Below are 15,909 nucleotides of genomic sequence, written 5' to 3'. Positions count from 1 at the left end.
ACTATATATATACTGTATGTACATACACAGACACACACCCCTCTTCTAAAACTATACACATTCAACCTCACTTATTACATTTGGAAAAACACACCTAGAGTCCACTTTCTGCCACACATTTAACTATAACTTCTGTACATTTAGAACATTACACAAACTTCAGATGTTCTTCCCTAACTTGCAGATGACTCTTAGAGCCAGGAGAGATCATGGATTGAGTAAAATGTGGTGAAACTCACTTAACAACGCTCTTGCTTAGCAACCAAAATTTTGGGCTCAATTCTGGTCATAAGACAAGGACTATCTCTGCCTTCCTCTGCATGGCAACCTCGACCTAGTAAACTTCTCCTTTCTGGCAATTTTCCTCTCCGTTAGAGGCACCAAAATAATCTAGAGATGTAAGGTTTCCTGCTGGAGGAGGGGGTTGAATTAGATGGCCTCTAAGGTCCCTTCCAGCCCTAGATTGCTGTCCTGTTTCAAAGCATCTTCTGAAGCCACATCTAGTGCTAGGGCTTGTGGTCCTTCCTTCCTCTTCTTTCTTTCTCTCTCTCTCTCTCTCCCTTCCTTCCTTTCTCTTTCTTCTTTCTTTATCTCTTTCTTGTCTCTCCCTTTCTTTCTCTTTTACTTTCTTTCTTTCTTTCTTCTCTCCCTTTCTTTTTCTTTCATCCTTTCTTTTCTCTCTCTCTCCCTCTTTCCTTCTTTCTTTCTCTTTCTTTCTTGTCTCTCCTTTTCTTTCTCTTTTTCTTTCTCTTTTGCATTATTTTGTGCCACAAATCAAATTGGATTATTTTGTGCCATCAATCAACCATCCATGAATCAATCTGTCGTGTCCCACTCCTCCGCTGACGGCCGGGTCAGGGAAATCCGAATCAGGCTTGCCTCTGCAGCTCTGCCCAAAGTCCTAGCAAAGTCCTCAGAGCAGGCAGGAGACCAGTAAGTGGCTTCAGTAAGATAAGTTCGACTTTGCCTGACTCAGAGACTGCCAGAAAGCAGATCCTTTATATAGGCCATGGGGTGTGGCTCCATGACTCAGCACTCATTAAGGCCTGCCCCTCCCTTCCTTCTGTTGCCTCCGCCTATCCAATCTTCTGATGCGAGGGTCACTCCAATCAGCTGTTGGAAGTAAACTTTCCTCAGGCTCACATGCTGTGGAGGAGGGGGAGGGGTCTAGCTGCTCCGTTTGCCTGGGCATGGAGTCAGGGCTGGGGCCGGGAGGTGCTCCTTCTTCTGCAGTTTGTCTGGGCATGGAGCCAGGACTGGGGCCGGGAGGCATACATTCCTCCGTGTTCGGGAGCAGATAAGAAGGCCCCGGCTGCTCTGAGGGCGGGCAAGACACAACACAATCTTTCTTTCTTTCTTTCTTTCTTTCTTTCTTTCTTTCTTTCTTTCTTTCTTTCTTTCTTTCTTCCTTCCTTCCTTCCTTCCTTCCTTCCTTCCTTCCTTCCTTCCTTCCTTCCTTGTCTCTCCCTTTATTTCTCTTTTTCTCTCTTTCTCTTTTTCCTTCTCTCTCTCTCTCTGTCTCCCTCTCCCTCCCTCCCTCCTTCAAAGTCTAGGACAGGGGTTTGCAAACTTGGCTCCTTTAAGACTTGTGGATTTCAACTCCCAGAATTCCTCAGCCAGCTTTGCTCCCAGAGGAATTCTGGGAGTTGAAGTCCACAACATGGCTGAGGTTGGAGACCCCTGCCTTGGAGTTCTTTCCACCCGTGGCTGGGCGAAGAGCCCCTTGCTCCCCCTCCCTCGCCAGGGAGGCCCTTCAGGTTTGGCCGCAGTGACCTCAAAGGCGCTCGGCACCCCTCAGAGCAAAGGGGAGCAGCGCTGTGGGTGCCTCCCGGATCAATGCTGTGGGCGCCTCCCGGATCAGTGCAGCCCCCGCGGGCCCCCCTCCCCGAAAACCCCCTGACCCTTCGAAAGGGCAGCCCCCGCTCAAGCGTCACCTCATGACGACACGCTTGCCCTTCACGTCGACTTTATCGAGGGTGAGCTTGTGGGAGAGCGACATCTTGGCGGTTCCGGCGTAGCAAGCAACCTCTGTCTGAGCAGCAAGCGAGCAAGGCAGAGAAAGAGCAAGGGAGGCAGCGGGTCCCTTCGGCAAGGTCAGGGAAGGCCACGCCTCCGCCTCCTCTGGATAGACTGACCCACCTCCCAGGATTCACACGATTAGCCGAGCAAGGCCATCAATCTTGGCCAGGGGGCTGCTCAGCCGATTCGGAAAGTCGCGTTTGACATGTTCGGAAAGCTCCGTTTCCCCCACCCACCCTCCTCGTGCTCTCCTTTTGCCATGTCCGGATTGGTAGCCGTCGGCATCGCTCAGGGCGATGTGTGTTCAGGTTAGACGGTTGGTCTGGGATTTGATTGGTCCACAAGTCTTAAAGAAGGCAAGTTTGAAGATGCCTGGAGGCGGCGGGGGTGGTGGCAGAGGGGGTGGCGGTAGGGGTGGCGGGGGCAGCGGCAGCAGTGGCAGCGGTGGCAGGGGTGGCAGTGGGGGCGGGACAGTGGCGGCGGCAGAGGTGGCAGTGGCGGCAGTAAAGGTGGCGGTGGCGGCAGCAAAGGTGGTGGCACAGCAGCAGCGGCAGCAGAGTGGGCAGCAGGGTGGCGGGGGGAGTACCGATAACTTTTCCTGTGTGGCTTTTTGCTGTGGCAAGCATTGACGGCAGGCAAACATGGCAGGGCCACAGGGAAGGGAATAGGTGGCCGGGGCAAGCGACCGGTGACCGATTCGGGGGCGTGGCCAGCTATCTTTTCGTACCAGTTCTGTGAACTACTAAATATTTTTTCAACCGGTTCTCCCGAACCGGTGCGAACCGGTAGCAACCCACCACTGATCTTTTTGTGTGGGTCAGAGGGGGATAGAAATTGCAATTTGGGGTCTGCTTCGACCTCCTGATGCAGGGCTTTGGTTGAAGGCTGGAGGGAAGTGCTGCTGGTGGCAAAGAACCAGAGGGCCTCTTTCCATTGGGACTGCCTCATGGCCTCAAACTGGCTGTCCATCTCAGCCAACTGAGGCTCCAGGCACCTGTACCTGGCCTTGCACTCCTGCAGGTCTTCCCTGTGCTTGGAAAGCCTATGCTCCTAGTCCTCAGTGAGGTGCTTCTACTGAGCCTCCTTCTTGGTCAGATCCAATTTGAACTGAGCTGTTTTGCCAGCTCTTTCTCATGGTGGCTGCTTAGCTCCAACAACTGCTTCCTGTTGGGGCCCTAAGGAGCCCGGGCGGGGAGGCGAGGAGTGGCTGGGAGGGGAGGGGTGAGTAGAGGCTGGCAAGGTGCCTCTCGACATGACATTGAGGTGGCCATGCCCACCCAGTCACATGACCACCTAGCCATATTAGTGGTCCATATGAATTAAAATTATAAATTTAGTGGTCTTTGAGGTTCAAAAGGTTGGGGACCCCTGGTCCAGACAACATGTAGTCTCAGTGGTGGCCTCTATTTTATGGTACAGTTTCCCTCCTTTTTGTTCCCTAGAAATATGGCTTGTCCCTACTCTACAAATATTTAAAAATACTTGTATTTTTAAAAAATATTTGCATCGTAGGGCCAAAACAACACTACACCATAGTCAGTTGGCTTTTAGGTTAAAAAAATGGCACCTTTGCTGTCCTTGTTTTTTAATTATTGATTTCCACTGTTTATGTAAGCCCTTAATCCTCTTTTTAAAACTTTATTTGCCAAATTATTCATTAGGATTGGGCAAGCTACAAGTATAGATAGTCCTTGTTTAACAATCAAAATTGGGACCTGCAACTCAGTTGTTAAGTGAAAAGGTTGCTAAGTGAATTGTGCTTATCTTATTTCAGTTTTCCTTTGCTTTATAAACCTGCAGAGGTCATAAATGCAAGGACTGGTTGCAGTGTTACTTTTTCATCACTTTCGTAAATGTGAATGGTCACTAAAGGAGACAGAGGCTAAACGAGGACAAACTCTATTGTGAAAATAAAGAAACAGTAAGTCAAATGCTTCTTTTATGACATGGTATCCAGGAAGAAGAATTGCAATCTAACTGTTGCTGTCAGCCTCTGCAGAAAACAACAACAACAGAATTCTTCTCATTGACCAGAACTCAACTCATTGCAACACCTCACCAACTGAGTGGAATCCCATCCTATCTGGGATTGAAGCTTCTCTTTTCACCCTCATCCCTTTAGATTGCTCTGAAGCTTAGCTTGGCAACCCAACACAGTGCTATAAGCACAAGCTAATTTCATCCTGTCAGCATGATCAGTTTTCAAGGGTAGGTCATTTAACTATAGTACATCACTCATCCTTTCCAGGGAGCTGCAAGCATAAGCAAAGCATTTCATGCACATTCATCAGACCAGGAGCTTTTGTCTTTCTGAGCTAGTGCTTTGTTTGTCTAGGAAGTTTTCACAACTTCACCAGGCTGGCAGCTGGAATATTTTTCTTTGTGTCCAGGTGCCTTCTTATATTTGCTCTGCCAGAATCAATGAATCCTGCAGAGTTTAGGATCTGCTGGATCGATTACTATAGATCTTGCTTCTTTATATTATTCTGTTCCCATATTGGTAAGTAAATTTAAACCTATCTAAGACAATTAAGATGCGACAAAGGGGATGTAGTGGCTCAGTGGCTAAGTCACTGAACTCGTCGATCAGAAAGGTTGGCAGGTTGGCAGTTCAAATCCCTAGTGCCACGTAACCGAGTGAGTTCCCATTACTTGCTTCAGCTTCTGCCAACCTAGCAATTCGAAAGCATGTAAAAATGCAAGTAGAAAAATAGGGACCACCTTGGTGGAAAGGTAACAGTGTTCCATGCGTTTTTGGCATTTGGTCATGCCAGCCACATGACCACAGAACTGTCATCAGACAGCGCTGGCTTTTTGGTTTAGAAATGGAGATCAGCATCGACCCCTAGAATCGGGAACGACTAGCATGTATGAGCAAGGGGAACCTTTACCTTTACCTTTTAAGCCAAATTTATAAAACAAATGGGTACAAAGATACTGAATCAGTTGCCTCAGTAAGCCATCTACTTCCCCTCAGGAAGGAACCAAGTGTCACACTCTGAAGTCAGTATGGACATTAGCCAACATGAACCATTCCCATTTATTAAAATGGAACCTAAATATGCATAGATGCAGATGTCTTTCAAGAAACAGTCTGGAAAGGTAGAAAATTTCGCAATATTGATAGATGATCAAAAGGGAAAAAAAGCTTTGCCACCTGCAAACTTTTTTACTTTGCTTAAATGATGTTAAATAATTTTAGCTTCAAATATTGGCCAAGATGCTTGTGATAAAGTGTACATAAAAGTAAATGAGGAAATTAATTTATCTGTTCTTCTCCAAATATTAGGCAACTTACTGTCCCCTTGCTCTTAATTATTTCTTAGTTTTACATGCATTTATTTAGCCAACTGTATTATTTGATGACAAAATAACGGTAGGTTCCACAATAGAAGCAGCTAGGGTGTTCACGGTGGAGCAGGGATGGGTGGTCAGGGAGGAGTATCAGACTGAGGAAAGTAGCAAGACTGTGTGGACAACTCTCAAATAAAGATATAAGAAACTCTGAAATAAGTGAAATAATTCCATGTTTCTATTGTCCTCCATCCATGAAATGGAAAAAAAAATAGCCAAAACTTTTTTCTTGGGTGTGGTATCCATATCTTCAAAACAGAATGCTATACCATGAGCTTTTCCTCACTCATTAACAACTGCTAAAACAGTAGAGAAGGTATCTCTGTTCCTTACAAAATAAACTGTCTAGAACGGGCCTGTCAAACTGGTAGTTCATGGGCCAGATGTGTCATGTGCAGGCCATGCCCACCCCAGATCCGCAAAGGAAAAAAACAATGCAATACATCACATGACACGATTGAGTTTGACACCTGTGGTCTAGAAGGGAAAAAAGCGATTATATCTCAACTGTAGAAGTGACAACATCTTGTTTGCACAATCAGGAAATAGGCCAATTGTCAAAGTAGTTATTTTGGAATTACTTTTAGCCATTCTATCTCCATCTTCAATAAGGGGTGGAAACGGAAACAGAGAAGAAAGAAAGATGGGTGAAAAAAATTAAATGAAGTAAGTATGGGATTAGCCAGCGGAATATCAACTTGTGTTTTAAGAGACAGATATACCAAAAAGGGAGGCAGAAAACAAGGAAGCTGAACATGGCTGAGTCATTGGCCAAACAGGTTTGTTTTTTTTATTTAATTTGGAGAGCACACTTGGTCCAGACTCTTCTCTCCATACATCTTCTCTTTACCCTGCCTTAGAAAAGTAAAAATTAAAAAAGAAAGCTGTACTTCATCACTCCATTTCTTCTTAGCTTTCATTCACTCCTATCACTTCTCCTTCCTTTTTCTTCTCTGTCTCTATCAAAAGTGGTGGAAATGTTAGAAGAGTTGTGGAGTTTGCCATCTGCTTCTTTTTTTCCTCCGCTACATACAGAAATGCTGAAAGAAAGCAGCTATTTGAATTTGTTTGATTGGGATAACGCTCAGGTTCCTCCACCTTGGTTCTGCACCGAAGCAAATTCCTAACAGAGTCACTACATTGAGAAGCAGGCAGGCACCTCTGCTCACCTCAAAGATGACGCAGCATAAACACACACACACACACACACACAAGGTGCACAGGTTTGTTTTCTAACTTCCAGGAAGTAAAGATGGTCAAGGAGCAAAGTACAGATAGTCCTCACTTATCAGCTCCAATTAGAATCAGCAACCCCTTCACTAAGCGATGCAACAGTACTCGTAGAGTAATCACAGGCTCACAATGGGTAATCACAGCCTCAAGAACAAAATCTTGCCTCCTTTCTTTGGATGGTAGTTTGATTGTGATGCTGTAGCCACCATCTGGTCTTTTTTAATCTTCTCAGGCAGAAGAGAAACCTCCAGCAATTATTATAATATCATGGCATTTGGCTTGCCGTGACAATATTGCAGACCTTTTTTTCAATTCTGAAGTTTTCCAGTTAAGAAAACGGAATCCCCTTGCTTTCTCCTGATCCCTGATCAATATTGAGGATTTGACAAACAATGCTCCCCATTCTAACAAGCGTGCACCCATCTATGCAAAACAGCTGCACCCAGACGAGCGCATTCAATATGGAACCTGGTTTGGCATTGCAGAAAACAAGCTGATTTAGCTTGACCAGACTGGAAGCCACCAAATCAGCTAGGAGTCTGAACGGAATCTTTTCTTTCATTTAATGTTACAGAAAATGAACAAGAAATAGAGAGTCCCAAAGGTTCTTTTTCAGGAGGCAACTGGACTTTCTTGTTTTTGTATCTGAAGATGTTGTTGAAGCACTTGGAGCTTCAAAGGTCCTCTTAAAGGACCCTCTAAAAGGATGCAAATGACCAGCTGTCTACAAGGAATATAAATGCTTCCATTCCCCACTATCCAGTCAGAGCTGAAGAAGCTTCTTCAATGAGACGTGAAAACATCTTCAAAGGAAAAAAAACCAAGAAAATCCAGTTGCCTCCTGAAAAAGCACCTTTGGGACAACCATGACCTGGATGACTAAAAATCTCTATAGACTTTTAAGAACTAGAGAGCCAACTTGATGCAGTGATTAAGGCACTGGACTAAAAAGTGGAAGAAGATGAGTGCTGATCCTTTTGCAGGTATAAAACCCAGCTGGATAGTTTGGGCTGGGTGATTTTCCCTCTCAACCAACCCATTTCACAAGGTTATTGTTGTTGGGAAAACGAGCATTACAAACGCTGCCTGAAGCTGTACAAAATAACGGCAAGATATAAAACTATTTAATACTAATGGCTTCATGCACAAAAATTAAAGAGAACTGTAGATAACATTTAAAAAAAATTAATTAAGTCAGTGAAATTTTTGCTTATATAGAACACATTTTCCAGTATTGAGTGAAGTAGGGTTTATGTTTTGGAGTTCGTTGAAAAGGTAATGCTTACAGTATTTCTCTTATTTAAAAAAAAAATGTTCTTGAGACATTTTCCCAAGGTTTGGAAAAACAGGAGTTCTTTATTTTTCCTTCCTTCCCTACATAGACTGGATGGGGGCAATGTGAGATATATCGTAGCTATTTCTCTAGGCAAGCATCTTGCAAAATGAGGCTTGGGGCTGGAGCAAGGGAGTTACGATGAATGAAAAATAGCAAAGGTGGTTTTGTTTTCCACATAATTGGCACCAATGGCACAAAATGAGATAGGATGGCGGGAGGGGGAGATGATAGATGTAGACCAAACAATGGCAGGAGGTCATGAACTCTCAGTATTTTCAAGGTTCACACCTTCACAATTCCGCAGCCTTTCACAAGACTGCTTTAATATTCTTGCTCCTGGGTATGAAGACTAACAAAGAACATTGAGCTCCAGGCTAGTCCTATGATCTATCATTTTAGCTTCCTTCCCCGAAGAGCTATGATTGGAAAGCCTCACTACTGTAAAATAATTCATTGTGACTTGAAAGTAGGACCCCACCACCTACTTCCCCCTTTCCTCACTCTGTGAGGATCTTAGGGGGATACACATATTGTGTGGGAAACTCAAAGAGATGCCAACTGTTACAAAACCAGAACCTGACACAAATGTAGTTCTAAAGTTGGCCTTTCTGTAGAAGGAGCTGGCTTGAATTTAAGGTTTCCTCATGCACATGGTAGGGCATATCAAATTTTTCAACTTTCAGTTTCCAAACATTAGATGTGCTCAAAGGTTGTGGCATGCCTTGGGGATTGTAAAGATATTTTGATTACTTTAATATAATTTAGACATGCTTGGTAAGTAACTACATAATATCATAATTTTTAAACACTTTGTTTCATTTTGCTGCAGGGAATCCAAAATCAGTTGAGTGATGTTGCTAGGGCAAAGGGAAGTGCTTTGGGTTAGATAAATGTCTCTTCTCCACTCTCTCTCTCTCTCACACACACACACAACCCTTTTTCACTTTTAAAAATTATGGAGGACCCAAAAAGAACTTTTGTTTAAAATTTAAATGGACACAGCTACTGCTTCTCAAGATTATTTGATGGAATTTTAATATTATTTAATATTATTTTTCAACTGGCAAAACTTTTTGATCTTGTGGACCTGAGAAAGTCTTGGAGGGCCTCAAGGTATCTAGGACCACACTTTAAGAAACAGTGGCTTGGGCAATGATTGACAGAGTGACTGTCCCTGCACTCTCTGAAGCATTTGTCTTGCTTAGACCACTGTCACATCTGGCCATCATATCAAGTGACCCAAATCCTAAGCACATACTTCATCTCTACAAATAGGGAGGCTTTTAAACAATTTCTGCAGTTTTTGCTTAAGTCTTCAAGAAACAATTGCATTTGACCTTTACTGCAAGGTTTCAAAAAAATGTGGCTGATTGCATTTACGAGACTATTTCATTACAAAAAGAAACCAATCTATTTTTTGAAAAACCAAACTAGTTTTGTATGTAGAATTGCTTTTGATCAACTGATTTTTTTTTTAAAAAAACCCCAGCATCTCTATAGGGGCAAATTCAAATTGCTGGACTGCAAGTCTCCTAACTGTGACACTTCATCTGTGGCCTATTTAATATTCATAAATAGCCCTATTTCTCCTGTTGAGTTTTAAAACTTTAAGGGGAAAGGCGACATCATTCTTTCTGCTGGCCCTCCTCTTAACTTTTAGTGAAAAGACTAGCCTGCCAGGGAAGAATAGTTGCAAGCATCAACTATGTCACTTACCAGCTTGCACAGGGTAAATGTCTCTTGCTCCTGATGCGAAAACTGCTCAAACACAGTCATTTAGATAAGAACAGAAACAGCAGGAGCTTCTCCTAGCTGTTTCTACCCTTACCAAAGCTTTTGAAAAAGCAAAGCAAGGCCACATTTCTTTCTCCAGCTTCCTGTGCTTAACAGGGAGATGAGAGAAGGAACTTGGCAGGAGGACAGAAACAGCAGGCATGGCTTTATTCAATTCCCCCCCCCCATCCTTCTGCGTAGTTTCTTGCAAATCATAAAAGAATTTGCTTTTTCTCATGTTCTCCAGCAATCATAGAACACTTGGGATTTTCCAGGTTTCTTTTTTTTTTTAGTGCAGTGCTTTTATTTTAAGAGTCTTGTGATAGTTTTCATCTATGTCCTACCCTAAGATGGCTTTCTATTTTTCAGCAATCAAAGGAGACTCAAGGGTTCCCCTCTGGGCTTTGACAGGAGAGAAACGTGTTTGAACTATCTACCTAATCACCTTCAAATTCAATGGAAAATTGCCACAGATTATTTTGCACGCAGGAAATCTTTACTAGTGATGTCAATGCAATATACAAATTGTTTAACATGTAGGATTGGAAAAAAATGGTTTTTCTTTCTTCATGATTGTTTCTACTGTTGAACTACTGTCTCAGAAGTCTCAGTAGACATCTCTAATTGGGATGCATGGGTTGTGGGAATTTATACTTTTAGCAACATCAGGTGGGTCACACATTCTCCTTTTCTCTGCATCCAAAACTAGCCACCATAGACCTCTTTTATGGAATATAAAAAACACAAATTCCTAAGTAGTTCTTAGGCAAACTGGCTACTATTAATCTACAATTAAGCAGATATTTCGGAAGAAATGTGTCTCTCGTACAAGCCTGCCTCTACTTAGAAAAGCTTCTTTCTTCCTTTCAGCTTTTGAAGCATCTCTAGTGAAAAATTTAGGAGATGATCTTGACAGCTTTCCTCTGGCTCAGGAACTCTCCCAAGCCCAATCTGATGTCTACCAACAAGTGAAAATGTTTTTGTTCAGCCAAACCTTTGACCTCAGAAGCAGCTTTGTCCAACACTTGAAGGGCCGGTGAATAGCGCAGGCTGGTAAAGCCTGTTATTAAGAACACAAAGCCTGCAATTACTGCAGGTTCGAGCCCGGCCCAAGGTTGACTCAGCCTTCCATCCTTTATAAGGTAGGTAAAATGAGGACCCAGATTGTTGGGGGGGCAATAAGTTGACTTTGTAAAAATATACAAATAGAATGAGACTATTGCCTTATACATTGTAAGCCGCCCTGAGTCTTCGGAGAAGGGCGGGGTATAAATGTAAACAAAAACAAAAAAAAAATATTATTTTGCATTCTATTGCTGTTGGCAGTCTTGTGCATCATTTTATGGAAAACAACAGCTTTAAAAAACAAAATACTGTGTTGTATTTTTTATTTGTATACATTTTGTGGTCCTAATATTCCTCTTCAGAAGTTCTGTTTGAGGCATCTTGCAGATACCCTGCTTACAAAGGTTAGAAGGGATTTCTGATCCCTAGCAAAGTCTTCATCTCTACAATGCTCAGCAGTACAGCTTTTCCCCCACATCTTGTTTCCTTTCTCCCTTGATTATCTGGATGTATTATTCATTTCATGGGTTCTTGGTGTGGCCCGAGCTTGGTTATATTCTTACTGGTATTTCCTTACTATAACTTATGATGTCATCTAGCTTGGTAATGAAATGTCAGAAAGAAAACAGCCAAGCTCAGAGAGTATGAAGAACTCAACTGTTCACCCCTGAGTTACATACATTTTCTTTTATTGGATTAATTCCTTGAATTATATTCTGATAATCAGTCTACAATATCAACAAAATGTCACCTATACCATCAGACCATAAAAGGCATGCATAGAATAAGTCTATTTGGAGCAAGAGCGACTTCTGAACCCATCCCTTTCTCTCCTGGAGTCTTGCCTACAGGGTAGATGATGCTGGACAATTCCTTGTGTTAAGGAGATTATTCCTTATCTACTCTTGTTATTATACCCTGATTTCCATGGAATCTAAATGAATGGAACAAGACAAATCAAAGTATCATCAAGGAGCAAAGTGAAAAAGTGGGGCTAGAGAAGGCGCAAATTATCCTACTTTGGACCAGGGGTGAAATCTAAAAATTTTCCCTACCGGTTCTGTGGGCATGGTTTAATTGGTGGGCGTGGCTTGATGGTCAGATGGCTTGGTGGGCGTGGCCAATAACAATAAATAATAAAAATAATAAACAAAGTATAAAAAAACAATAAGGTACAAAAAAATCAACTTTCACACTTTACACACACACAACACAACTGACTCACACACAATGTAAAAGCAGCTGCACTTCACACTTCACACAGCCACAAAAAGCTTAAAAACCAACTTTCAGTTTACACACACACAACACAACACAACTGACTCACACCCAGTGTAAAAGCAGCCCCACTTCACACTTCACACAGCCACAAAAAGCTCAAAAACCAACTTTCACACTTTACACACACACAACTAACACACACACACACACGCCACATACAGCTTTCTGAGATTTTGTGTGTTTGTGTAGTTAGAGTGAAACACTACAGAAACACACCAAATCTCAGAAAGCTGCACAAATATTTTATTTTATTTTATTTTATTGTGGACTTCAAATCCCAGAGTTCCTCAGCCAGCAAATCCAGCCAGTTGATCACCAAGGAAATAGATTAGCAGAATAGATTGATTCTGTCTGGGCTGAAACTGAAACTGCTTTCGGGCTGTGGCCATGCGTTCATCAGTAATCAGGTAAGTGCCTTAGAATCTCTACTTTTACTTGTAGAAAACATGTTTTCTACAAGTAGGAGTACAAGTAATGTTCTGCTGTTTTTTACTTTTAAAGGCCTGTTTCTGCTGAAGCAAACCCGGCTTTTAAAGGTAAAAAAAAAAAAACCTCTGCAGATAGTGCGGCTCAGCAGAGGCAGGGGGGGCGGGGCCAGGGATTTTTGCTGCCAGTCCTCCGAACCAGCAGCCGCCATCGCTACCGGATCGCGTGATCCCATCCGATCCAGAAGCATTTCACCCCTGCTTTGGACACATTATGCAAAGACCTAGTTCTCTGCAAAAGGCTCAAATGCTGGGAAAGGTGGAAGAAAAAAGAAGAAAAGGATGACCAGCAGCATATGGGATCGACTTAATTACAGTGGTGATGGGAACGCTGTTGGAAGAGATGAACAACCAGGTTAGGGACAGTCTGATCATTATGGAGAAAATCTCTGTACAGTATATGATTGCTAAGAGCTGACAGCAATTTGATGGCATGTAATCAATCGGGGAGACGTGATGGCTCAGGGGCTAAGACGCTGACCTTGTCGATTGAAAGGTCGGCAGTTCAGTGGTTCGAATCCCTAGTGCTGCCATGTAACGGGGTGAGCTCCCGTTACTTGTCCCAGCTTCTGCCAACCTAGCAATTCGAAAGCACGTAAAAAATGCAAGTAGAAAAAATAGGGACCACCTTTGGTGGGAAGGTAACAACGTTCCGTGCGCCTTCAGCGTTAAGTCATGCCGGCCACATGACCACAGAGATGTCTTCGGACAGCGCTGGCTCTTCAGCTTTGAAATGGAGATGAGCACCGCCCCTTTGGGTCGGGAACAACTAGCACGTATGTGTGAGGGGAACTTTTACCTTTAATCAATCGATCAGCTTCCACCTTGACTTTGCTAGCAGTCATTCTCAAATGAAGTTCATTCTTCCTAGATATTTTCTGTGTTCTTAAGTTCTGATGAGGCCTATGATGCAGTAAATATTCAATAACCTTTACTGTCAGTGGTTGCATTGTGTTCATTTAGCATTTTCATACAATGCTATACAAAGTTGTTAACTTTTGTTTCCTGTTGTGTGAACTCAGCTGTTGTAGCTCATAAACTATGGCTAACTTTGTGGTGTAAACTTAGCCAACTGTGATATATTTATGGCAAGCTATGGCTTCGTAATATATTAGCCTAGTCAATCAATTTCTTTCTTTTTTCTTCCACATAGCATGCCTCTCAATATAAAGCAATGATTTACCGTATATACTCGAATATAAGCCGATCCGAGTATAAGCCGAGGTCCCCAATTTTACCCCAAAAACTGGGGTAAACTGGGGACTCGAGTATAAGCCGAGGGTGGGAAATGAGGCACCTACCGGTCGTGAAACCCTCCTCCTCGGCCGAGAAGGCTGGCGGCTCCCGCCCGCCCTCTCACTGCACCGGCAGGGCTTCCCAGCTAAAGCAAAAGCCCGCCAAGTTCGCGCGGCGGTATAATGTGAAAACGAAAAAAAACCTCGAGTATAAGCCGTATATACTCGAGTATAAGCCGAGGGGACGTTTTTCAGCACAAAAAACGTGCTGAAAAACTCGGCTTATACTCGAGTATATACGGTAATTCAATCCACTATTTGACCTTAATGAATATTCAGCATACTACTCTAGTGAAACTCTTTTTCCACCTTCATTATTAGTATTATCTATGAACAATATTAAATCAAGAGAGTAGGAAGAGACACATCATTTTGATCTCTGTGTTTTCACCTTTTCGTTGCATTATACTTTCTTTGGGAAATTAATTCTGATTCAGAAATGGGGGGGGGGCACACACAAAGCATCCTGAAAATACAAGAGAAAACTATTAATAATTCTCAATTAATTGTTGAGAATTGTGCAGAACATGGAAAAATAAAGAATTTAGCACAGCAGGATTTTTGCAGGAAAGTGGTCTCAAAGTTGTTAAGAACTTAAATGTACTGTCAATTATTTTGAATAATTTAGCAAATTAGAAGAATTCATTTCATGCCAGGAGTTGTCTTCTTCCAGCATACCATGCTGATTAAATATAGGGTTTAACTGAGAGGTTTTAGAATCATTTTTCAAAGAAAGAATCTGTCTTACTAAAATAACAACCTATTTTTAGAGTAAGTGATATCCAGCTGTTTTTTCCAACAAGCATATAATAATTTATCAAGATAACATCTTGGAGACTGGGGAATAAACTGTGAGATTAAAAAAGGAATCCATGCATTACTGTAAATTGTAAAAAGAACGAACAAAATCTTGCATATGTCTGCTTTGTTAAACCCCACTGAGCTAAAATGAAGCGTATTTCCTGTTGTAGGATTACCTAAGACTGTCATTGCTCACTTTCCTAGAAATAGGTTGCATTCACTTCAATGGGATTACTTTTAAAAAGACCTGTAACAGAGCTGCACTACAAAAGAATTACTGATAATATGGTTAGGTAAAAGGCAAGTGCAGTCAGATGGTTAAGAAACATATTTGCCGAAAGGATCATATCATAGTAATAGCTCTTAAGATATCTCACTCCTGCAAATTCTATTCGATTGAGCTCTTCCCCTCTTTTCATTTCTGCCTACTGACAGAGATGTACAATGTATAATAAATCTGATGACTTTACGTAGCATTTCATCATTTGGCTTGCCACATGAGCACCCTGATTTTATGACCTTTTTTGCAATGCTCATTAAGCAAATGCTGTGGTCATTAAACAAACCAATGGGTCGCTATGGGTAAAGTTTGGCTGAAAAATGGAAGGAAATGCCAGGTTTTGGTAAAACTATTGTAAAATGTAATCACATGACTTTGCCTTGCTGTTACTAATGGTTGTAAATGTGGCCCAGTTGCCAAACATCCAAAGTGACTGCCGGGGGGCGGGTGGGGGGGGGGAGAAAAATATATATAACCACAAAGTATGTGATTTTGAAAGGAGTCTGTGGTCATTTAAGTTTGGTTCAGTATTTATTATTATAATTTTATCCTGCCTTTTTAAATATACATTTTGTCAACCCAAGATGGTGAACATACCTAATATTCCTGCCTTTTGTTTTCCCCACAACAACAGTCTTATGAGGTTGGTTGATCTGAGAGAGAGGGACTGGCTCAAAGTTATCTTACTGGCTCTCATATCTAAGAGAGGCCTAGAACTCTTGGTTTTTATGCTTTCACATGAATCTCTACATCAAACTGATTCTCAAATGTTTGATTCGTTTCACATTATCACTAAGGTACATTCAATTTAATGAAATTTTCTTCTAAAGAAATATGCTTAAAATTAGACCTCATGTTGATAGGTCTAATGAAGTAGCCATATGGCAGCTCCCTGTAATTTAAATCATACACACTTATCCATTTATTGTCTTCAGGAATATGATTAATCTAATTTTTACCATTATTTTCAAATAGCAAGTGCAGTCG

At 42.1% G+C, this 15,909-nt stretch overlaps 1 protein-coding gene across 1 annotated transcript in view; it reads right to left on the bottom strand.

The window, feature by feature from the left end:
- HSPBAP1 (HSPB1 associated protein 1) overlaps positions 1-14,321 on the bottom strand; it is a 78,152-nt gene extending 63,831 nt beyond the window's left edge. The window contains exons 1-2 of the mRNA XM_058195379.1: positions 14,233-14,321; positions 13,346-13,449 (exon numbers count right to left, since the gene is read on the bottom strand). Of these exons, the coding sequence (XP_058051362.1) occupies positions 13,346-13,449; positions 14,233-14,306 (178 nt within the window). The 5' untranslated portion in view covers positions 14,307-14,321. The remainder of the gene's footprint in view (positions 1-13,345; positions 13,450-14,232) is intronic.
- Between the last annotated feature and the right edge of the window lie 1,588 nt (positions 14,322-15,909).

This window comes from Ahaetulla prasina, chromosome 1, assembly GCF_028640845.1.
Source record: "Ahaetulla prasina isolate Xishuangbanna chromosome 1, ASM2864084v1, whole genome shotgun sequence".
Taxonomy (NCBI): domain Eukaryota; kingdom Metazoa; phylum Chordata; class Lepidosauria; order Squamata; family Colubridae; genus Ahaetulla; species Ahaetulla prasina.
Note: the sequence above shows the minus strand (reverse complement) of the source record. Positions and strands in the feature narration are given on the sequence as shown.